Source organism: Astyanax mexicanus, chromosome 1, assembly GCF_023375975.1.
Source record: "Astyanax mexicanus isolate ESR-SI-001 chromosome 1, AstMex3_surface, whole genome shotgun sequence".
In the NCBI taxonomy this organism is placed as follows: Eukaryota; Metazoa; Chordata; class Actinopteri; order Characiformes; family Acestrorhamphidae; genus Astyanax; species Astyanax mexicanus.
Genome location: NC_064408.1, coordinates 121699018 through 121724908, shown reverse-complemented (window position 1 = coordinate 121724908; position 25891 = coordinate 121699018). Strand labels below are relative to the sequence as shown.

Genomic DNA, 25891 nt, shown 5'->3' with positions numbered 1-25891 from the left:
CAATGTTCATTTCACTCAAACATAAACCTATAAATAGCAAAATCAGAGAAAGTGATTCAGAAACTCAAGTGCTCTCTTATTGTTTTCAGTGCTGTATTTATCAGGCAATTGTTTAAATGTAAGATATTAAATATGAGGCTTACGCTGGACCCAGTTTCCGCTGACCGGGCTGAGGAAATTGGGATAGAGTCCGTGAGGCTTCTCGATTTTATCCAGCAGCTTTCGGATATTCATCACCTGAAAAAACGACCAAATAAAACAGTTATACAACCAGAATGCGAGTTCTATTAAAACAAGTGGGGGGTGTGGCCTAAAGCACATTTGATTTGAAGTGGGTGTGGTTTAGTATAAAAAAGAGATGTTGGTTTAGAAGTGGGTGTATGCAGTCAGCTCATTTTGTAAAAACAGTATAAACATGATAATTAATGGAAAAAAGTCTATAATGTAGAAGAGAACCAAAATTCAGAGTTTTAGTATTATATTGTTCAAGTATTTATGTATTTGACATAGTTAATGAAATATCTAGACTTTACGTACAATTATCCATCTCTTATTAGATTAAAAAAGAGGAATAGGTCAACTGTATCTTGGGATTGTATCTATTATATTGTATTTAATAAATAAAAAATATATTTAAACAAAAATAAATATATATTTTGGGGAAAAAAGTTTAAGTTGAAACCTCAAAACTTAAGTTGAGTTTTCAACTTTTTTTTACTTAAAAATTCCATATAATTTTATTCTCATTTTAATTAAGGTCTGTTTATAAGATTTCAACAATACAGGGCGCCGAGTGGTCCTGCGGTCCTGCGGTGTGTTGGGGCATCACTAGTGATAGGGGGAGTCCTAATGAGTGGGTTGGGTAATTGGCCGTGTAAATTGGGGAGAAAATGGGAAAAATTAGTAAAAAAAAAAAAAAAAAAAAGATTTCAACAATACAACATAGAAAATTGTCCCTGATATCAAAAAGTGAATTCTAATTTCTAAAGAAGAATCCTAAAATCAGTGAAAACACACAAAATTAAATAAAATATAATTTAAAAATATAAAACATTTAAACCCTTATGTGTTGTCTTGTGGGTCAAAAGTGACCCGCTACCATGTTTAGCTGTAGAATAATAGCTTAAACTAGCTTTTTATCTAATTTGAAAGTTTATGACTTTTCCTAAAGGCACCCTGTCATTAGAAAGAGTGATACTTTTCATTTTCATCTTTTTTTTTTTAGTTATAAAAGCATTTAAACACCAGAAAAAAGTACAAAAGCTACACACAAACTCTCTCTAATACACACAGCATCGAACATCGTAAGGACGACTCCAGGGCCGACAGTGTATTTAGCTGCCCATGTCCAAATCTTCCCGGAAAAAAAAATTGTATGATTTAAAATTTAATTAAGCTGCTTTATTTTGGGGCTTTGGTAGGGTGGGTCATTTTTTGACCCTTAGGACAAGGGGAGTAAACGGAATTTTAAGATCGCACAAGGGTTAATAAGCAGAAAATTCGGGGAGCCGATTGGTCCAGCGGTCTAAAGCGCTGCCACAATGATCATTCGCCGGTTCGAATCCTGGTCATGCAGCTTGCCATCAGCTGCAGGAGCCCAGAGAGAGCGCAGTTGGCCTTGCTCTCTCTGGGTGGGTACAGTAGATGGCGCTCTTTCCCCATAGTGTTAGCGCTGTGATGCTGCTTTGTAATGCTACATCAGCAGCAGTTGAAAACGAGGTGGTGTCTTCACGACTTCACATGTATTGGAGGAGGCGTGTGCTAGTCTTTACAGTCCTAATGAGCGGGTTGAGTAATTGGCCAGGAAAGAAACAGAAAATTAAAAATTCCAATCGTAAGGAAAAAAGGGAGAATTCTATAAAAGAGACAAGAATATTTGTTTTATGTTAGATTTTAGAAGGTATAGTATTTGACGGTGAACTCTGACCTTCTCGGTGTAGATGGGATTCCCGGAAAGTTCCGACAGGTGAACGAACTCCAGGTGCAGCGTTCCGAACTCCGCCAGGATGCTGCTGCCGGCGGAGGCCCAGCCCCAGCTCCAACTCGTGCCACTGCAACAGAGGGCACAGCGGGCAATGTGAGTAACCCTCGCCCACGCCACGGCGCCATGGCAACCGTGCCAGCCCACCACCACGCAGGTACCGAGGGGCGCGGGCAGCCGCAGCCATGGCAACAAGATACAGAACCACAGAGAAAAAAACCCAGAGACACAAAACATCCAGCAGAGCAGAGTTATTTCAGATTAAACAGCAGCTTTTACTGAACAATACCGGATCAGCACTTATTACAACCTTATATAGAGTTAATTACAGGTAGACACTCTCACTGATCTCGGACTCTATGTTTATTTCAGTATCTACCTGTAATTAACTCTATATAACATTATATAACTATATAACATAAAACATAATTACAGTTAAATACTCTCACTGATCACTGACTTTATTAATGTTTATTTGGGTTTAGTATTCTAATGTTATATAGAGTTAATTACAGGTAGACACTCTCACTGATTACTGACTTTATGATTGTTTATTTGGATTATTTGAGTATCTACCTGTAATTAACTCTATATAACATTAGAATACTAAACCCAAATAAACATTAATAAAGTCAGTGATCAGTGAGAGTGTCTACCTGTAATTAACTCTATATAACATTAGAATACTAAACCCAAATAAACATAAAGAATAAAGTCAGTGATCAGTGAGAGTATCTACCAGTAATTAACTCTATATAACATTAGAATACTAAACCCAAATAAACATAAAGAATAAAGCCAGTGATCAGTAAGAGAGTATCTACCTGTAATTAACTCTATATAACATTAGAATACTAAACCCAAATAAACATAAAGAATAAAGCCAGTGATCAGTAAGAGAGTATCTACCTGTAATTAACTCTATATAACATTAGAATACTAAACCCAAATAAACATTAATATAGTCAGTGATCAGTGAGAGTATCTACCTGTAATTAACTCTATATAACATTAGAATACTAAACCCAAATAAACATTAATAAAGTCAGTGATCAGTGAGAGTATCTACCTGTAATTAACTCTATATAACATTAGAATACTAAACCCAAATAAACATTAATAAAGTTAGTGATCAGTGAGAGTATCTACCTGTAATTAACTCTATATAACATTAGAATACTAAACCCAAATAAACATTAATATAGTCAGTGATCAGTGAGAGCATCTACCTGTAATTAACTCTATACATTATATTTATTCTAATGTTATATAGAGTTAATTACAGGTAGACACTCTTACTGATCACTGACTATATTAATGTTTATTTGGGTTTAGTATTCTAATGTTATATAGAGTTAATTACAGGTAGACACTCTTACTGATCACTGACTTTTATTTGAAACTGGTGTTTATTTGGGTTTATTTGAGTGTCCACCTGTAATTAACTCTATATAACATTGGAATACTAAACACAAATAAGATATAGAGTTTTGTACAGTACTGTGTATATTTAGGGTGGTGTATTTATGGATATAGATTAATCAGATGTGCTGCAGCTGGCTGATGGAGCTGAGAGCTAATTGGAAGCAGGTGTGAGGCGACGAGGCCAAAAAACTCAGAGCATGAAATATAAAGTGCTTTAATAAACGATAAAACAGCCATCATATCAGCAATCAGAGATACGTCTTATACAATATCATCCCCAGCAGCACAGACTGAAATATTACGTAACAGATACAAAAACAGCGTGTTTAAGTGTTCATTTTTGTTCATATTTAGTTCTATAATAAATTATATCATTTTAATAGCAGTTTCTTGGCAGATTATCAGATTTGGGATCTGAAATTTAGTATGCAATGGGATTTCCAATAGTATGGAAATGTAATAAATTCTACCAGCGTTAATTGTGATCAAGATTTTCAGTAAAATTATTTGAAATTAAAAAAAAAAAAAAAAAACTATTTCAGGAATTGTATTGTAAATTATATGTGCATTTAAAATTATGTTTTCATCATCAAACATTATATTTATTTCAGTCATTTTTAATTTTTTTTTACAGTTTCACAATTTGTTTTTCAAATTAGAACATATCAGGCCAGTGATTCTTACATTTCCTCTGAGAGATGAACAGAGGATCTCCTCTATATAAGAAATGCAATATATAATTATTAAAATGTTTAAAAACAATGTGAGAAAGTAAGTTAGAAATGGATCATCACACAGTATGAACATTTGACCATTTTCTGGTCAAACTGACTATTACTCAGGGGCACAAAGTGGTCTCTGCAGCGGTCTAAAGCGCTGACACTATGATTGGAAAACAACTGGTCCGAATCCCTGTCATGCAGCTTGCCATCAGCTGCTGGAGCCCTGAGAGAGCACAGTTGGCCTTGCTCTCCCTGGGTGGGTAGATGGCGCTCTTTCTCGATTTCATCAGTGAAATGAACTCTCAATGCTTCAGTAGATCAAAGGAATTTTTGATTACCATATTTTTTGCACTATAAGGCGTACCAGATTATAAGGTGAACTATCAATAAACGTCTGTTTTCTGGTCTATTTTTATACATAAGGCACACAGGATTATAAGGTGCATTATAAGACACTAGTAAGGAACGGGGGTGTCGCCATGTTTTCCTTATAATACCACTGGATGGTGAGACCTGTAAAGCTAAGCTAAGTTAAGTAAACAAAACTGTAATTTTCTTTTTAAAGTTAAACGAGTGCTGGATGTTAATCTACACAAATTTCTCTCCTAAAAACTGTTTATTTGGGTGAGTAAATAAACTTCCATTTGTTTACAGTAAGCTTAGAGTTTAAAAAAAATCCACTAAGGCTGGGTGCAGCAGGGTTAACATTTGCATCTAACCACTAGCACTAGAGCTAGCTCTTAGCGCGGTTAGCGCTACTAATACTGCTCCAGCAGTGCTAGCTGGGGTTAGCAGAAGGCTACAAGCCAATAATACTCACCTCTAAATGGTAAAAGAGCTAGTGTTTATGCTAATGGTGCTCCAGCAGTGCTAGCTGGGGTTAGCAGAAGGCTACAAGCCAATAATACTCACCTCTAAATGATGAAAGAGCTAGTGCTTAGTGCGGCTAGCGGTAATGCTAATGCTAGTCCAGCAGTGCTAGCTGGGGTTGGCAGCAGGCTACAGTCTAATAATACTTTCCTCTGAACGGCGAAAGACCTAACACTTAGCGTGGTTAGAGGCTAATGCGAATGCTGCTCCAGCAGTGCTAGCTAGGGGTAGCAGCAGGCCACAGGCCACTAATACAAGGTGTACTGACAATTTTTAGGAAGATTAAAGGATTTTAAGTGCAAAAAAATGTGGTAGTCACACAGTTTTACAATGTTTTGTGTGTTTGTGTGTGTGTGTTTGTGTGTGTGTGTGTGTGTGTATAATGTAGCGTGGAGTTGAGCCTCACCTGCCCAGGTTAATGACTCCGCGGGGGATTCCTGTGGGGGTCCCGAAAGCAGGCAGCAGCTTCTCACCCAACTCCAACACCTTCTGCTTAAACACCTGAGAAACACCAGAGAGATACAGAGAGTTACAACACACACACACACACACACACACACACACTGAATACTCCAGAGTTTTCCATCAGTGTCTGTCACGTCTGCAGCACATAGTCAATTATCAGCATCAATTATCACCACCTTTATAATGTATCTACTATTACTGAAAACACCAGAAAACACCTTTATAACAGAGTTTATCAGATACTGCCTCAACCCATTACAACGTAATGTAGTTAAAACATGTACTAAAAATGCTAAAAAGTGTTAAACAAACTCTAAAATACTCTGTGAAGCATTTAGGTGCTCTTATCTGTGTTTTCTTATCTTAACATATCCTGTGCAACAGAAGAAAACTCTTGCTCTTCCATTTTTTGGGCAGTCCTGATGAGTGCCAGTTCCACCATTGATGAAACCTTTTTAAGTGGTCTTAGTGTTAACTGCACTTGAGGACAATTTCAAAGTTCGTGAACTTTTCTTTACTCAAATAGAGCTGTTATTCACTGTATACCTGTAACTCTACCTCTTCACTACTTTACTTTAACTGATGCTCTCAAACACTTTATTAAGAGACAAGAAATTCAAGTAATTAACTCTTGACGAGTTCAGCACAGCTGTTAACTGAAATTAGCCTGAATTCCAGGTGATTCTACCTTATAAACTGACTGAGAAAATTCAGCAGAGATGTGTAAAATGTGTCATCTAAGCAAAGGGAGCAGCTTTGAAGAATCTAAAACATATTTTTTTTTTGTTTCGCAATGATTGATTATGTGTTTCTTAATAATTTTGATGATTTTTAGTATTAATCTTCAATGTAGAACATTTTAAAATAATAAATAAAACACTGAATTTTAAGGTTTGTTCAAACTTTTCACATATATATGTTTTTTTATGGAATTTCTTTTAATTGGTAAAATTAGTAATCTCAAATAAACTTTATTATTATTATATTTTTTAACACTGTTTTCTATAAAACAAATAAATATGGACTATATTCATGGTTATAAGTGTAATTTTTCATTTCTATATATTTTTTATTTCTATCATATACAGTACTTCTATCATTTATCTTGGTTTTACTTTTAGCTACTTAATTGTTTAGTACTTTATAATTTTTATTTAATTGTTTGTTTTCTTTTATTATTGTAATTATTCATCTCTTTTTTTATTTATTATCTTGCTTTTACTTTTAGCTACTTCTTTTTTCAGTCCTCTATCATATTAATTTGTCAGTTTTCTTTAATTATTGTAATTATTTATCTCTTTAATTTATTTATTATCTTGGTTTTAATTTTAGCTCCTTCATTTTTTTAGTCCTCTATTATATTTATTTAATTGTTTGTTTTATTTTATTATTGTAATTATTTATCTCTTTATTTTATTGCTTACACTTTAGCCTTTTTAGAACTAATATTTCTTATTAGTTCTGTTTGAGAAGTTTCTTATTTTAGCTTGACCTGATTAAATATTTGATTTTCATTTTAGTTTAATTATATTTTACAGTCTTTTTTAAGTGGTTTTAAGTGAGATCTGGATGTAATAGGATGTGTGAGTGTGATTTTGGTGCTGATCTGTTCTGAGCTGCTGGTTCTGGGTCTGGGTTTCTGGCCTCTGTAATTATCTTTATTTGTAGAGAATCAGGGGGCGTGGCTTCAGAGCGAAGGGCTGGAGATGCTCTTTGTCACCGCGGCTAATGGTGTACAATTTAGCGTGCAGAGAGAGGTTAAGGGAGTGTGGGGGAGGGCAGCGCTCTGTGTGTGTGTGTGTGTGTGTGTGTGTGTGTGTGTGGATAGAGATAAGTAGAGATACACATTAAGGCGGAGGATGATTTCCGCTTCAGTGCTGCTGCAAAACAACAGCAAGCAGGAAACTGTGTTTAATGTTTAATCAGCTGATTTGTGCTTTATGTGAAAAAACAGCACCAGTCAGGTTTTGAAATCTGTGCTTTAATTAAGGTGCGAAATGTACTTGTGTACCATGACTTTTGCTACGTCCCATAGCAGCTAAAGAGCTCGGCACTGACAGAAAAACAGGGTTAAAAAACAACCAATTAGAAGAAAACAAGGCTAAAATCTACCAACTAGAAAAAAGCAGGGCTAAAAATCCATAAATTAGATAAAAGCTGGGCTAAATATCTACCAGTATGATAACATCCAGCTCAAATATTTAGGAATAACAGAGAGACAGGGCTAAAAATCCACCAATCACAGAACAACAGAGCTAAAAATTCACCGGTCACCATCATTACCACTGTATCCACTGCACTGCACTGTCCACTGTGGGTGGTAATAATACTAGCCGTCTATAGTGTATCCAAACTTCAGAAATGAAACCTTCCATTCATCTAGAGGTGTGGGTGTTTACAACCCCCTGTTTTATTAAATAACACTTCATGTTCAGTTTACACACTGTACATTCATATCATTCATATACAGTAGGAGACAAAAGTTTGGACACGTCTTAAATTCAGTGTTTTTTCATTATTCATTATCAATACAAGAAAAACAGAAAAACAGGGCTAAAAATACACCAATTAGAGAAAAACAGAGCTAAAAATCCACCCATTAGCTAAAAATATATCAATAAAAGAAAAACAGGGCTAGAAATCCATTAATTAGAGAAAAAACCGGGCTACAATCCACCAATTAGAGAAAACAGAGCTGAAAATGCATGAATTAAAGAAAAACAGGGCTAGAAATCCACCAATTAGAGAAAAGCAGGGCTAAAAATCTACCAATTAGAGAATAACAGGGCTAGAAATCCATTAATTAGAGAAAAACATGGCTACAAATCTACCAATTAGAGAAAAACAGGGCTAGAAATCCACCAATTAGAGAAAAGCAGGGCTAAAAATCTACCAATTAGAGAATAACAGGGCTAGAAATCCATTAATTAGAAAAAAAACATGGCTACAAATCTACCAATTAGAGAAAAGCAGGGCTAAAAATCTACCAATTAGAAAAAAAGCAGGGCTTAAAATGCACCAATCACAGAACAACAGGTAAAAATCTACCAATTCGAAAAAAGCAGGGCTTAAAATCCACCAATAACAGAAAAACAGGTCTAAAAATCCCCCAACTAGAAAAACACAGGGCTAAAAATATATCTATTAAAAAAAGCAGGGCTAAAAGTACACCAATTAGAGAAAATAGGGATAAAAATCTACAAATTACATAAAAGCTGGGCTAAAAATCTACCAGTATGATAACATCCAGTTCAGATATTTAGGAATAACAGAGAGACAGGGCTAAAAATCCACCAATCACAGAAAAGATAAACAAAATAAATAAATAACACAAATAAGATAAGAATACAGGTAGAAATCCACCAATAGGAGCGATGCATCAGTAAAATGGAATGTGTTTGAAGAGAGCAGAATCACGGGTCTGTGCTGCTGATGATTAATCAGGGATCCTCTCTCTCTCTCTGGTGTTAATTTATTGGATATAGAGGGGAGATGTGGTGAGGAAGTGGTGAAGCTCTGTTACAGATGATAAATAAATAATAAGAATCAATGCTGAGGGGTTTTTTTTGGGTCTATGGGGGGAAAGTAATCTCCGTTTTTCAGGTTTTAACTTTCGTTTCTGAAGGTTTTGCTGAGTCAGAGCGTTCAGTCTCTCAATCAACAATAATGCCGGTCTGGCCGGGGGCGTAAACTCTGTGTTTAATACAGAAAAATGCAGGAATTCAGGAGTTTATTGCTGATTTTACAAGCTTACTGTCATTATATCCACCGTATAAACCTGCAGATTAATACTGCACACACAGGTTTAGCATCCCGCTGCTCATTAAGCTACTGAACTGCAGCAAGGTCCCCTTCAAAAGCAGATTACCCATAATGCTTAGCGTGTTTCACTGGATCTCTATTATTGGGGGTGTCATTTCCTGCCCTGGTTTATTGCTGAAACACAATGAAGCAGTGAGCCGTTAATGGAGGTGTAGTCAGACGGACAGAAGGTCAGACTCCACACCCTCACCTGACCTTCACAGGTGAGCGTTATCTTTCCCTACATATATAAATTAATAGTGAAGTGATCTATCAGACTATGAAGGAACACATACGGAATCATGTGGTAGCTTAAAAGTGTTAAACAAACCTAAATACTAGAGGTAACTAGAGGCAGCTTTTGCTCTTCCTTTCCTGGAGCAGTCCTGATGAGTGCCAGTTCCACCATTATAACTCAACCTATATGAAAAACACTGCCAAAAATACAACAGTAAGAAATCTGCACCCAAATAATAAATATATCGGCCAAAAAATCCACCAATTAGAGAAAAGCTGGGCTAACAATAAAATAAATTGAGAAAAATAGGGCTAACATCTAGAAATTCAAGAAAAACAGGGGCAAAAATCCACTGATGAGCCAAAAATCTACCAATAAGAGACAAACTGGGATAAAAAATTAGAGAAAACAGGGCTAAAATAAAGAAAAACAGGGTACAATCCACCAATTATCTAAAAATCTACAAATAACAGATAAAATATGGCTAAAAATCCACCAATTAGAGAAAAGCAGGGTTAAATATCGACCAAGTGGAATAAACAGGGTTAAATATCCACCAATTAAAGAAGAACAGGGCTAAAAATCCAGCAATTTCAGAAAAAAAGGACTACAAATCCACCAATTTGAGAAAAGCTGGGCTTAAAATGTAAAAATTCATTAGCTGAAATTCTACAATGAAGAGAAAAATAGGGCTAAAAATCCACGAAGTAGAGAAGAACAGGACTAAAAATCCACCAATTAAAGAAAAGCAGAGATAAAATTCACCAATTCGAGAAAAGCTGGGTTAAATATCCACCAAATAGAGAAAAACAGGAGTAAAAATTCAGGGCTAAAAATCTAAAAAAATGGGAAAAACAGGGCTAAAATTCCACCAATTAGGTAAAAATAAAAAATAATAATCCACCAATTACAGAAAAGCAGAGTTAAACATTCTTAAATGATCTACCAATAAGAGAACAGTACAGCCAAAATAAATGAATAAATAACACCAATACGAGAAGAAAACAGCTATAAATCCACCAATAGGAGCGATGCATCTTTAAACAGTAAAGCAGTAAAACAGAAAGTGTGTTTGAAGAGAGCAGAATTATGGGTTGGGTGCTGTTGATGATGATAAATCAGGGATCCTGTGTTAATTTAGTGTGTTTTAATGGTAGAGGTGTCTCTGAAGGTCCAGTTCTCTGAACAGAAGAACACGTTATCTATCAGAGCTCAGAGCCGCCGCAGGATTTCCAGATCCAGCGTCAGGAATAGACACGTCGCGGCCCGGCGGCGGATTGATCCGCTGTGACAGCAGACAGCTCTCACATTTCACTTTCAATTTACACTGTTCAGAGAACGAGCGGCCGCGAGGAACCGGCACTGCGCCGCGGACACGTCCAATAACTCCACTAAATCAACACCTACAGAGCATCACCGCACACTGCTGCTCAAACTCTACACAGTTCTTTACGGGAAAACCACGTAGACATACATACAAATATACAGCTCTGGAAAAAAATAAGACACCACTTAAAAATGATGAGTTTCTTTGATTTTACCAAATTGAAAACCTCTGGAATATAATCAAGAGGAAGATGGATGATCACAAACCATCAAACCACCAAACTGAACTGCTTGAATTTTTGCACCAGGAGTAAAGCAGCATAAAGTTATCCAAAAGCAGTGTGTAAGACTGGTGGAGGAGAACATGATGCCGAGATGCATGAAAAAAACTGTGATTAAAAACAACCAGGGTTATTCCACCAAATATTGATTTCTGAACTCTGAAAACTTTATGAATATGAACTTGTTTTCTTTGCATTATTTGAGGTCTGAAAGCTCTGCATCTTTTTCTCATTTTCTGCAAATAAATGCTTTAAATTACAATATTTTTATTTGGAATTTGGGAGAAATGTTGTCTGTAGTTTATAGAATAAAACAACAATGTTCATTTTACTCAAAAATAAACCTATAAATAGCAAAATCAGATAAAATGATTCAGAAACTGAAGACTAGCACATGCCTTCTCCGATACATGTGAAGTCATGATGCAGCATTGTGTGCTCAGAGGAAAGCGCAGCGACTCAGTTCTGATACATCAGCTCACAGACGCAGCCTTGTGCTGATCCACATCACCCTAGGAGTGATGAGGGGAAAGAAAGAGCGCCATCTACTGTACACTGTACCCACCCAGAGAGAGCAAGACCAATTGTGCTCTCTCAGGACTCCGGCTGCTGATGGCAAGCTGCATGACCGGGATTCGAAATAGGATTTAAAAAAATGAATTCTGTTTTTATTCTCATTGATCTGCATTTTAAAACAGCGTCCAAACTTTTTTGGAATTGGGGTCGTACCTCTCTCTCTGTCTCTCTCTCTCTCTTTCTCTCTGTGTAGTGATTGGGTGTGCAGTGTGAACAGTGACAGCGGGACACTGTGGACCACTGAGGAAAAGCAAATGACTTTTAAAAGATCATTTCAGCCCCAGTTATTCAGAACCACGGCCTCCCCCCTGCAGCAGCACCACATTTACTAAAACAAACAGAGAGAGAGAGAGAGAGAGAGAGAGGGACAGAGAGAGAGACAGAGAGACAGAGAGAAAGAGAGAGAGAGAGAGAGACAGAGAGAGACAGACAGAGAGAGACAGAGAGACAGAGAGAAAGAGAGAATAGATAAAGTAGAAAAAGAGAATAAAAAGAGTACAGTAAGTAAAAGAGACAGAGAGAAAGAGAGAGAATAGAAAGAGTAGAGTGAGTGAGAGAGAGAAAGAAAGAGAGAATAGAAAGAGTAGAGTGAGTGAGAGAGACAGATACAGAGAGAGAGAATAGAATAAAATAGAATAGAATAGCATAGTAGGGACAGAGAATAGAAAGAATAGAGTGAGTGAGAAAAAAGAGAGAAAGAATAAAAAGAGTAGAGCAAGTGAGAGAGGGGGAAAGAAATATACAGAGAGAGAGAGAAAGAGAGAGAAAGAACAGAAAGAGTAGAGCGAGTGAGAAAGAGAGAGAAAGAACAGAAAGAGTAGAGCGAGTGAGAAAGAGAGAGAAAGAACAGAAAGAGTAGAGTGAGTGAGAAAAAGAATAGAAAGAACGGAGCAAGTAAGTGAGAGAGAAAGAATAGAAAGAGTAGAGCGAGTGAGAAAGAGAGAGAAAGAATAGAAAGAGTAGAGCGAGTGAGAAAGAGAGAGAAAGAACAGAAAGAGTAGAGCGAGTGAGAAAGAGAGAAAGAATAGAAAGAGTAGAGCGAGTGAGAAAGAGAGAGAAAGAACAGAAAGAGTAGAGCGAGTGAGAAAGAGAGAGAAAGAACAGAAAGAGTAGAGCGAGTGAGAAAGAGAGAGAAAGAACAGAAAGAGTAGAGCGAGTGAGAAAAAGAATAGAAAGAACGGAGCAAGTAAGTGAGAGAGAAAGAATAGAAAGAGTAGAGCGAGTGAGAAAGAGAGAGAAAGAATAGAAAGATTAGAGAGAGTGAGTAAGAGAGAGAAAGAAAGAATAGAGAAAGAGAGAGGGAAAGAGAAATACAAAGATAGAGAGAGAAATAATAGGAAAAGAGAGATAGACAGAGACAGAGAGAGAAGAGGGACAGAATAGAGAGAGTAAAAAAGAGAGAGTAATGAAGAGAAAGAAAGGGAGAGAGGAGAATAAAATAGAAAGAGTACCAAGGGAGAGAGATACAGAGAGAGAGAGAGAGAAAGAATAGAATGAGTAGAGAGAGGCAGATAAAGTGAGAATACAATAGAAACGGAAATGCGAGTGAGAAAGAGAGAGAAAGAACAGAAAGAGTAGAGCGAGTGAGAAAGAGAGCATTGGGATAGAATAAAGAGAGTAGAGTAATAAAGAGAGAGAGGGAGAGAGGTGGATAGAAAAGAAAGAGTACACAGAGAGAGAGAGACACCTCAGCTGTATGAAGTAGAGTCACCTGGAATTCAGGCTAATTTCAGTTAACAGCTGTGCTGAACTCATCAAGAGTTAATAACTACTTGAATTTCTTGTCTCTTAATAAAGTGTTTGAGAGCATCAGTTAAAGTAAAGTAGTGAAGAGGTAGAGTTACAGGTATACAGTGAATAGTGACTATTTGAGTAATGCTCTAATTCAGATTGTAATGATGAAACTGGCACTCATCAGGATCAGCCCAGATTAGAGAAGATTTCACATGAGTTAATAATCAGGCAATAATCAGATTATTACTCCACGGAAGTTCTCTCATCAAACAGATCTGGAATAAAAGTTTAAAAGTTCAATTTCTGCACTTTCCACAGTTTTCTACCCAACTCTTATTCCTTATTAACGCTTATTCCTGTGAAACCGTGGGTCAGAAATAATTCAGCATGATGTCAGAAACATGTACACCACGGGGAAACATCATACTCTGAGTTATACAACAGAACCGTATCAATCACATTTATATTTAATTCAGAGTTATGAAATTTACAGAGTTTACACAGAGCTTTCAGAAGAGGTACGGGTTCAGACGGACGCTCACGTCTTACTAAATGACCTCGAAACTCGACTCTACTGTTCTCTGTCTTCATTTCTTCAAGAAATGAGTTTATTTATATTTAAAAGGTTTTAGGTTGGGAGTAGCTGCAGACGTGGGTTTGATGCCGCCGCTGCCGAGGCTCTCAGCAGCTGTGCTACGGATTTATCACCGAGCTCAGGCCCACTCCAGGGGCAGCCGTGCCGGCGCTTCTTGGCAGCTCCTGATTGAGACTTTAAAACACGAAGCGCATCAAAGGCTTGGGAGTGAACTCCGGCGTGTCGGAGCCGCACCGTTACGTAACGCCGCTCTCGGAGAGCTGGCAGCTCATGGAGGGCACTGAGAGCGGCGGATATGCTTTCATAATAATTACAGACGCTATCACTTCACCGCATTGTTCTGCAATGTTCTTTCATACTTTTATGAGCCAAAAGTCATGGAAACTTAATAACGCAGCATTAAAATGTTGGGTATGCAGCCCCGTTGCAGCAGGGCAAGCAAACCAATCAATTACCTAGGGTTCCAAGCTGACCTAGGACCCCAGACAACGACAACGACAGGTTATGAACTGAATACAACAGTGACCCTGTTATCAGGATCAACCTTAAGGGAGCTCTTCCCACTAGTTGCGGACAGTAGCCAGCCAGAAAGGTTCGTCATTTCTGCAACCGGCAAAATATAAAACGTCAGCAATTATGATAAAGCAGATTTATTCATCAGGAAAGCCAGAAAAGCAAGGTGAGAAAAAAAAGCAAAAGTGAAAGGAAGAGGAAGTAGCTGGCAAAATATTCAATTATTTCAATATGAAACGTCAACAATTATGAGAGCAAAATATGAAACGTCTGCAATTATGATAAAGCAGATTTATTATTCAGAAAACCAGATAAGAAAGGAGAGAAAGGAAGAGGAAGAAGAAGAAAAGAAAACAACAGCAGCCGGACAGCCAGAAAGGTTTGTTATTCCTGCAGCCGGCAAAAAATACCGTTATGATGAAGCAGAGCAATCTCCAAAATATATGTATACAAAAAATACAAAAACAAGGTCGGAAACGAGAGAGCTAATACAAGCAGGAGAAAATGTTTTGTACAAAAAAAAATCGCCAATACATGACAAGGACTAAGTGAAGTGAGGGGCATGTACAGTGTGTGTCACAGGTGAAATCAATATTCAGGTGATTGATCTCCTGGTAGTGCCATGTGCAGTGCCGTGTAATCATGAACGGGAGTGATGTCAGCGTGTTGTGCATTCTGTGTATCCATAGTCTGGAGAGTTGCAGACATGCAGTTGTAATTTTATGGTCTGAAACTCTCAATGGTTGTAAAAAGGACAATATGTTGTTTATCGCAACTATTTATGGGACAAAAACTATTGTCCACATTAAAATAGTTATTGTGACAGGCCTGTAAATGAAGTAGTAACTTTAGTAAGTCAAATTAAAGGTTAAGTAAAGGTTAAGGTTAGTTAAGTTCTCCAGCATACACCCACCTCACCCCCCCCCCCCCCCCCCCCATGATCCAGGGCTACACATGAACTATTCAGATGTTGTGGAGCTTCAGTGAAGTCGTGTCTTTTTCCTCAGAAGGTCCAGCATGAATAATTTGCGCTGGTTGAGTTACAGGGGCTGGAGGAGCTCCAGCGCCGGCGCTTTTACGCGAGGTGGCGGCTGACGGTACGCGGCTGTAAAGAGGCCGGAGCGAGACGGCCTGTCATCCCTCGTTCCTCAGTCCCGCCGACAGCCCGGACCCATCTGGTGTTTTCCTGCATGGAGAGGGCTGGGGATGACCCCTGCTCGGGCTCTGTCACCGGGGGTCTGGTGTAATGGAACCGGCTGGCGGTGGAGCTCCTCACTCCAGCAGCTGCAGCCGGGGGGCTAAATGGAAAGATGTCAGCCCCCCGGAGGTCAGACTGAGCTTCTGATTCGTCTCCACCGAGCCTTAGAGCCTCAGAGCGAGCGTGACCGACTCAACACTCCGCTGAGTCACGTCTCCAGACCATCACATTCTACACTTCCTTATTTCTGAAGCATTTCCAGCTTCTGTTAAACCATTTTAATCCATTAGAAATAAACAGAATTCTTTAATTTAAGTAACACATATTAGGCGCTTATTAATGTCTTATTACTTGCTTAATAAAGCCTTAATAAGGCTTCATTCTGTGTTATTATCTGTTGTATTGCTGCTTAATTAAGGGTCTGTGATTGATTAAACATTAAGGTACCACTTTAAAATAAGTCTACCTTTATAAAGGGTTAATAAATGGTTTACAATTAGTTTATTAATGGTTACTAATTAGGTTGTAAATGCCTAAAAAAATCATTAATAATCAGTTATGTTGCTGTGGGTTCACTATTTGTCAAACCACAGGTCTATGTACATTTCTACGTGTGTTATAACTGATTATTAATGATATTAAAGGCATTTACAACCTACTTAGTAACCATTAATAAACTAAACCATTTATAAACCCTTTATAAAGATAAAGTTTTATTTTGAAGTGGTACCAACATGTATTCATTTATTTTTCTTAGTGTCTAATAAATTATGAACAGAACCTCACTTTAGAATATGGTAGAGTACTTGGTCTATTAGTGACTTATTAACCCTTTATTAACTCAATAAACTCCAGCACAGCCATAACCTGTAAACCATAAACTCACATATAGATCGAACTGCTGCCAATTACACACTAATAACATGGGTAACACTCACTTCCTATGAACCCTGTGTTCATAATGCGTTATAAATGCATTTATAACGCATAACATGACATGCATAACACCTTATAATGACTGTAATAGGCCTTTATAATTGCTCAAACTGTAAGTACTTACAGCGACATTTATAACACATTATTAACTACAAGTATATAAGAAGGGTTTATAAAGGAATTAAACAGTGTATAATGCCGCATAATATCTGTTCATAAGAACATTGTACAATGCAGTAATAACTTGATGTTTTATTGTATGCTAAGTCTAGTTTTCATTCCCTATTACTTATTATATATAAAAAAATGAGCAAAAAAAAAAATGGTAAACTCTGTAACACTTTCTATGAATGTCATCTTTATTAGATGCTATAACCACATTCATAACATATTATAATGCATTCATAAGGCATTATAAACATGCCTATAAATGTTCATAAAAATGCATAACCCAGTATAGCCATGTTTTTTAAGCATTATGACCTGTGATCATAATACATTATAAGCTGTGCTTATAATATATATGTTAAAATAGTGTATATATATCGTTAATAATCTAGACCTAAAATGAAAATCTGGCACTTTACTTAGAGCACACAAAGACCTGTTATAATACATTATAATCGACTATAATTAATATTATATTCAAGACAAGAATAATTTATGAGGGGTTAAAATATTTATTTATAGGATTATTGAGGGTGTGTTTATAGGTTGGAAGTTTTTTTAGTCATGATAAGTCTGCAAGCCGTGACTGAGTTTCTTGGTATTGATGTATAACATGTTATAAGCACATCTATTAATGCATTATAATCACAGTTCATGATGCATAATAAACATGGCTATAATGAATGATACATTTTTATAAATATGTATAGCCACGTTTATAATGCCTTATGAATGCGTTTTAATGTGTTATTAGTATGTTTATAGAGTCTTATAGAGATGACATTCAAAGAAAGTGTTACCGTAAACTCAACTTATCTGGTCTTACAGTATAACAAAAATATATAAAAGTTAAATCAGCTTCCCCTTTAGTTGTAATAACTTGATGTTGTAAGTTATGCTAACTTAAGTTTTCATTCCTTACAAAACCAGTTTCCTCCATTTTATTAGGTAAATTCAGTCTATCCCTGCTAAAGGTAACTACAGACAGATAGACTGTGTTTGGAGTTAAGTGGGGGAATCTTCAGTGTAAGATCTGGTGGTGAATAAGCAGGAAAAGGCAGCAGGCGGCATCGTTACCAGCTGCGTTCCTGCGGTGGAGGCCGGGTGAGGTCACTCCTCTGCAGACTGAGATCTACTTCAGTCTGAAGTTTACAGAAGTGCCGCCGCTGACCGGCGCTGACCGCAGTCCGCTGAGCTACTCGCTGAGTCAACGGCTGACGACCAGTAATGATACCCGGAGCTCAGCTTAGCCTGAAACCACCGCGGCAACCTGAGGCTAGCAGAGCTATAAATGCAGAGAATTCCCATCATGCTCAGGGTTTTACTTCAGTTCAGTTTGAGAGCATATAGGATGACTGTAACTCAAACTGAGAGCTGAAAGCGAATACATCAGGGGTGTCCAAACTATGGCCCGCAGGCCATTTGCGGCCTGTTTCCTTTTTTGGAGCGGCCCGTGAGGTATTTTAGAAATAGAATGAAAGTTGGCCCGCTGTTAAGCAGGTTTTTATAATGTGAGATTCAAAGTTTGAATGCTAGGTGTCAGAAACGGGCCAAAGAGTCTAAAAGCGAAGAGAGTGCGCATTTCTAGCGCAGAAAAACAGACCAAAGAGTCTAAAAGCGGAGAGAGTGCACATTTCTAGCACAGAAAACGAGCCAAAGAGTCTAAAAGATGGAGAGAGTGCGCATTTGTAGCGCAGAAAAACAGACCAAAGAGTCTAAAAGCAAAGAGAGTGCTCATTTATAGCGCAGAAAACGGGCCAAAGAGTCTAAAAGCGGAGAGAGAGCGCATTTCTAGCACAGAAAACGGGCCAAAGAGTCTAAAAGCGGAGAGAGTGTGCATTTCTAGCGCAGAAAAACAGACCAAAGAGTCTAAAAGCGGAGAGGGTGCGCATTTCTAGCGCAGAAAATGGGCCAAAGAGTCTAAAAGCGGAGAGAGTGCGCATTTCTAGTGCAGAAAAACAGGCCAAAGAGTCTAAAAGCGGAGAGGGTGCGCATTTCTAGCACAGAAAACGGGCCAAAGAGTCTAAAAGCGGAAAGAGTGCGCATTTCTAGCACAGAAAAACAGACCAAAGAGTCTAAAAGCGGAGAGGGTGCTCATTTCTAGCACAGAAAACGGGCCAAAGAGTCTAAAAGCGGAGAGAGTGCGCATTTCTAGCGCAGAAAAACAGACCAAAGAGTCTAAAAGCAGAGAGAGTGCGCATTTCCAGCGCAAAAAAACGGGCCAAAGAGTCTAAAAGCGGAGAGAGTGCGCATTTTTAGCGCAGAAAAACGGGCCAAAATGTCTAAAAGCGGAGAAAGTGTGCATTTCTAGCACAGAAAACGGGCCAAAGAGTCTAAAAGCGGAGAGAGTGTGCATTTCTAGCGCAGAAAAACAGACCAAAGAGTCTAAAAGCGGAGAGAGTGCACATTTCTAGCGCAGAAAAACAGACCAAAAAGTCTAAAAGCAGAGAGAGTGCGCATTTCTAGCACAGAAAACGGGCCAAAGAGTCTAAAAGCGGAGAGAGTGCGCATTTCTAGCACAGAAAAACAGACCAAAGAGTCTAAAAGCGGAGAGGGTGCTCATTTCTAGCGCAGAAAAGCGGGCCAAAGAGTCTAAAAGTGGAGAGAGTGTGCAATATTATTTACCTTTAGTGCTTCAAACATATTTATATGATATGATTTTGGTTTCAAACCAAAAAATATCAGTAAATAAAGACTCAAAAGTGTTCACAGAAAAAGTGTGAAACTACCTGCTTTACTCAAACTAAAGCTAGGTATGGTGTGCGCACTACTTATATACTTATGTAGTGTTTATTTTACTTGCACATTTTTACTAAGTAGTTATTTTGCGCTAAACATTTTTATTTATTTAGACTAAAAAGTTAATATTTTTGTATATACTGTAGTTTTCTTTGTGTGTCCTGATTAAAATACTGAAAGGCATAGGCTGCTCTGAGTGTCAGGTGGTTTTTAGTATCTACATGTATCCTAGAGGTGTGATTATTGATTATCAAGATAAATAACTCCGCCTGATGCTGTTTCTCCATGTATTTTATCAAAGTATTAATTAATAATCCATGTAATGAACTCAAATCATCAATTTTCTATAAGTATAGGAAGGGTTTATAAAGGTATTAAAAGGTGTGTAATGCCTTATAATATCTGTTCATAATAACTTTGTACAATGTAGGGTTGTAATGCACTATAGTATAGATTTGGTATATGTTGGTATAATGCTTATAATATGCAGCTATGATTGATTAAGCTTTTATAAAAGTGTGTAACACATTATAAAGCCTCATATACAGTAATTTCTGACTTTAAGTGAAGTGAGATTTCATATTCCTTTTAAACGTGAAATACATTTTATTATGCCTCACTGTAATGTGTTATAGAGCATTATGAGTGCTCTTTACTGGCTTTAAGTGAAGAGTGTGTTTTAAACGTGTTTTTAAACAAGTAAATGTTATTGTAGGAATTTGATACTAAAAACCTGACCTGACCAAATCAATCAATATTCTTATGCTTTCAGCTCATAAACACTCTAGTCTAACCATTTCTGAAAATATATCTTAGGTGTGAATATATTTAAAGTCTATACATTCAAAGGCGCTTGGTAAAATTTTGATTAAAACATGATCAGTTCCAGGAAAATATAACAATTCTGCTTCCTTTTACATTTTAAATGATTATATTTTTGAACAGTCGTATGTCTTCTGGAGTAAAAGAGATCAGGGCATGTGTCTGTCTGATATAATTACTGTGTTATAAGACCTGAAACACACCAAAACAGCCTAGAGTTCAAAGGGTTAACACTCATTTTTGTGACGTTAGTTGTTTTAATGGGTAAAATACAGGGGCCGGGGCTAAATAGCACTGTTAGCATGTGTTAGCATGTGTTAGCGTGTGTTAGCGTGTGTTAGCGTGTGTTAGCGTGTGTTAGCATGTGTTAGCGTGTGTTAGCGTGTGTTAGTGTGTTAGCGGAAAATGTCCAGACCTACAGCATCTGCTGACTGCATTCAAAACACTCTGAATCACCATCAAACAGACCATAATACTGAAGATTAAAACACAATAGAGCTACAAAACCCATCATTATGTTTCAGTGGCAGTCAGAACAGAGGAATATGCTGAATATTTAAAATGTCAGGCTCGCTTTGAGGGAATTTTACTGGTTCTTTTATTTTTCCCTACAGGAATGAATGGGGTGCAACACATTGGTTACCATAGCAACAACATGGCAACACCAGAGCAGCCACCTGAGAAACCGTAGCAACCTCTTGGGATACAACAGCAATCGCCATCATGCAATCTCCACAATGTAGCACCCATTCAGCAAGCATTTAGAAAATCTGAGGTGAGTCTTGATTCTCTAGAGTTGAGGATTGAGTTTCCAGGATGCAAATGAGTTAAGTCTGAGTTTAGTCTTGACTCTCTGGGTTTTAGATTTAAGTTGTGCTCTGAATTTCTATGGTCTAGTCTAGTTTTGAGTTTCAAAACAGGGTTTGAGTCTGAATTAAAGTTTAATCTTGACCCTTTGGGCTTGAGATTTAAGTTGTGCTTTGAATTTCTGTGGTCAAGTCTAGTTTAAGTCTTAAAACAGGGTTTAAATCTGAATTAAAATTGAGTCTTGACTCTTTGGGCTTTAGATTTAAGTTCTGCTCTAAATTTTCTTTGGTCTAGTCTAGTTTGAGTCTTAAAACAGGGTTTGAGTCTGAGTTAAAGTTTAATCTTGACTCTTTGGGTTTCAGATTGAGGTGGTGTCCTAAATTTCTGCAATTCTAGTCTAGTTTTAGTCTAAATTTAGTGTCTAGTTTTGAGTCTGAGTTGAAAATTAGTCTTGACTCTTTGGGTTTTAGATTAAGGGTGTGTCCTAAATATCTGCAATTCTAATCTAGTTTTAGTCTGAATTGAGTGTCTAGTTGAGAATTGAGTGTTTGGAGCCTAAGTTGAAGTTTAGTCTTGACTCTCTGGGTTTAAGATTTAAGTTCTGCATTGAATCTCTATGTTTCTAGTCTAGTTAGAGGCTCAAAACAGGTTTTGAGTCTAAATTGAGTGTCTAGTCTCTGTAGTTTGAGTCTGAGTTGAAGATGAGTCTTGATGTGTCCTAAATATCTGGAAGTCTACCCTAGTTTGAGTCTGAATTGATTGTATATTCAATCCTCAAAAACTCAAGACTGTTCTCACACTAGATCCTCAAAGACTCAAGATTAAACTCAGACTAGAATCTCAAACACTCAAAACTAAACACAGACTTGAACCTCAAAGACTCAAGATTGAACTCAGACTAGAACCTTAAAGACTTAAGACTGTTCTCAGACTAGAACTTCAAAGACTCAAGACTGATTTCAGACTTAAACCTTAAAGATACAAGACTGAACACAGACTTGAACCTCAAAAACTCTTGATTTAACTTGCACTTGAACCCCAAAAACTCAAGACTGTTCTCAGATTTAAACTTTGAAGACTCCAGACTGTTCTCAGACTAGAACCTTAAAGACTTAAGGCTGTTTTCAGACTTAAACCTCAAAGACTCAAGACTGTTCTCAGACTAGAATCTCAAAGACTCAAGACTGTTCTCGGACTAGAACATCAAAGATTCAAGACTTAATTGAGACTTGAACCTCAAAGACTCAAGACTGTTCTCAGACTTGAACCTGAAAGACTCAAGACTGTACTTAGACTTAAACCTCAAAGACTCAAGACTGTTCTCGTACTAGAACATCAAAGATTCAAGACTTAATTCAGATGTAAACCTCAAAGACTCAAGATTGAACTCAGACTAGAACCTTAAAGACTTAAGACTCTTCTCAGACTAGAACTTCAAAGACTCAAGACTGTTTTCAGACTTAAACCTTAAAGATACAAAACTGAACTCTGACTTGAACCATAAAAGACTCAAGACTGTTCTCAGACTAGAATGTCAAAGACTTAAGACTGAACACAGACTTGAACCTCAAAAACTCTTGATTTAACTTGCACTTGAACCCCAAAAACTCAAGACTCAGATTTAAGCTTTGAAGACTCCAGACTGTTCTCAGACTAGAACCTTAAAGACCTAAGGCTGTTTTCAGACTTAAACCTCAAAGACTCAAGACTGTTCTCAGACTTAAACCTCAAAGACTCAAGACTGTTCTCAGACTTAAACCTCAAAGACTCAAGACTGTTCTCGGACTAGAACATCAAAGGTTCAAGACTTAATTCAGATGTAAACCTCAAAGATTCAAGACTGTTCTCAGACTTAAACCTCAAAGACTCAAAACTGTTCTCAGACTTGAACCTGAAAGACTGAAGATTTAACTCAGACTTGAACCTCAAATATTCAAAACAGGAAACAGACTTGTACCTCAAAGTCTCAAGACTTAATTCAGACTAGAACTTCAAAGATTAAAGACAGAATTCAGACTTGAAATTTAAAAGACCCAAAACTGAACACAAATACTTGTACCTCAAAGACTTGAGACCAATAGCACCAGTAGCATTTTGTACATGCACTGTTATTCGTTTGTCAGCTGAAGTATTGATTTGATATTGATACTCAGGTAAGCTCAGCAGGTGTTGGTTCTGAACTCAAAGTTCTGGTATTGATCCAACGCTCTGATGTGTGATTTTTTTTTCACTCTCTTTTATCACTGTACAGTCGGGTGATACGTGATGGTGTGTGTATCTGTGTGTGGGTGTGAATAGTGCACAGCATGCTGCAATCCAACAAAAGACAGAGCAGATCAGTATCAGCAGGCAGACTGAAGCAGCGTAGAGTAAACAGATGTTTCATTAATCCGTCCCGCCATTTCTGACAAACCTCCAGAATCCTGTGATCTTTCAGCTCATTTGGTTCAGATATAAAAGAAATCCCATCTATAAAAGTGATAAATCACATCAGCCAGCCTATCAGAGATTACCCCACGCCCCCGCACACAGTGAGTGAGGATTGACATGTGCCGTTAGCACCATGCTAACCACTGTACATGCAGAGCTGTTAGTCATTTATAACGTACTATTCATGTCCAAGCAGTTGTAGACACCTTTTATACTGAATAAATTCATCTTCTTAAATGAAAAGTTGCACATATTGCTGACAACACAGATGTGCAAATGCACAAATACAGCTTGCCTAATCACTACTCAGATATCAACTTCAAAGACTCCAGTCTGAACTCAGAACTGAACCTCAGACTGAAGCATGTTCTCATATTTGAAACTGAAAGACTTAAAAATGTTCTCAGACTTGAACCTCAAAGACTCAAGACTGTTCTTAGCATTGAATCTCAAAGACTCAAGACTGTTCTTAGCATTGAATCTCAAAGACTTAAGACTGTTCTTAGCATTGAATCTCAAAGAGTCAAGACTGTTCTTAGCATTGAATCTCAAAGACTTAAGACTGTTCTTAGCATTGAATCTCAAAGAGTCAAAACTACTCAGACTTAAACCTCAAAGACTCAAGATTGAACTCAAGACTGTTTCTAGATATGAACCTCAAAGACTCAAGATTGAACTCAAGACTGTTTCTAGATATGAACCTCAAAGACTCAAGACTGTTCCTAGACTTGAACCTCAAAGACTCAAGACTGTTCCTAGACTTGAACCTCAAAGACTCAAGACTGTTCCTAGACTTGAACCTCAAAGACTTAAGACTGTTCCTAGACTTGAACCTCAAAGACTCAAGACTGAACTCAAGACTGTTCCTAGACTTGAACATCAAAGACTCAAGACTGTTCCTAGACTTGAACCTCAAAGACTCAAGACTGTTCTCAGCCTTGAACCTTAAAGACTCAAGACTGTTCCTAGATGTGAACCTCAAAGAGTCAAGACTGTTCCCAGCCTTGAACCTCAAAGACTCAAGACTGTTCTCACACTTGAACCTCAAAGACTCAAAACTGAACCCAGACTTGAACTTTAAAGACTCAAGACTGTTTACAGAACTGAACCTCAGGCTCAAGCATGTTCTCAGACTTGAACCTCAAAAGGCTCAAGCCTGTTCCTAGACTTGAACCTCAAAGACTCATGACTGTTCCCAGATTTGAACCTCAATAATTCAAGACTGTTCCCAAACTTAAATCTAAAAGACTCAAGATTATACCCAGACTTTAACCTCAAAGACTTAAGACTGTTCTTAGCATTGAATCTCAAAGAGTCAAAACTACTCAGACTTAAACCTCAAAGACTCAAGACTGAACTCAAAACTGTTCCTAGACTTGAACCTCAAAGACTCAAGACTGTTCCTAGTTTTGAACCTCAAAGACTCAAGACTGTTCCTAGACTTGAACCTCAAAGACTCAAGACTGTTCCTATACTTGAACCTCAAAGACTCTAGACTGTTCTCAGCCTTGAACCTCAAAGAAACAAGACTGTTCCTAGATGTGAACCTCAAAGACTCAAGACTGTTCCTAGATTTGATCTTCAAAGACTCAAGACTGTTCTCACACTTGAACCTCAAAGACTCAAAACTTAAAACACAGACTTGGACTTTAAAGACTCAAGACTGTTTACAGAACTGAACCACAGGCTCAAGCATGTTCTCAGACTTGAACCATAAATAATTCAAGACTGTTCCCAGACTTAAATCTAAAAGACTCAAGACTGAACTCAGTCTTGAAGCTCAAAGATTCAAGACTGAACTCAGACTTGAAGCTCAAAGACTCAAGACTGTTCTTAGCATTGAATCTCAAAGACTCACAACTACTCAGACTTGAACCTCAAAGACCTAAGACTGTTCTTGGCATTGCTGACAACACAGATGTGCAAATGCACACATTTGGCTTGTCTAATCACTGTGGACTGCCAATAGAATAATAGAATAATAAACCTATTTGCACCATGCATAGAAATGCAACCCATGGTACAAAGTCCCCCAGAAATGAGTTACTATGGTTTCTCATTTAAACCTCAAAGACTCAAGACTATTCTCAGACTTGAATTTCAAAAGACTCAACTGATAATTGAACTTCTGACTTAAGACTACTTGAACCTCAAAGACTCAAATATGTACTCAGATGTAAGCACCAAAAACTCGAAGACGCAAGACTGTTCTCAGATGTGAGCACCAAAGACAAAAGACTGTTGTCTGACTTGAACTTCAAAGA

The 25891-nt window shown here is 37.5% G+C and overlaps 1 protein-coding gene across 2 annotated transcripts in view; it reads right to left on the bottom strand.

The window, feature by feature from the left end:
- Positions 1 to 25891, bottom strand: part of LOC103028203 (mannosyl-oligosaccharide 1,2-alpha-mannosidase IA) — a 366316-nt gene that overhangs the window by 31340 nt on the left and 309085 nt on the right. Inside the window, exons 5-7 of one of the 2 annotated variants that reach the window (XM_049467576.1) lie at positions 5405 to 5499; positions 1928 to 2051; positions 144 to 237 (exon numbers count right to left, since the gene is read on the bottom strand). In XM_049467576.1, the coding sequence (XP_049323533.1) occupies positions 144 to 237; positions 1928 to 2051; positions 5405 to 5499 (313 nt within the window). Of the gene's footprint in view, positions 1 to 143; positions 238 to 1927; positions 2056 to 5404; positions 5500 to 25891 lie in introns of both variants that reach the window. The other variant, XM_049467575.1, reaches the window with a different exon arrangement.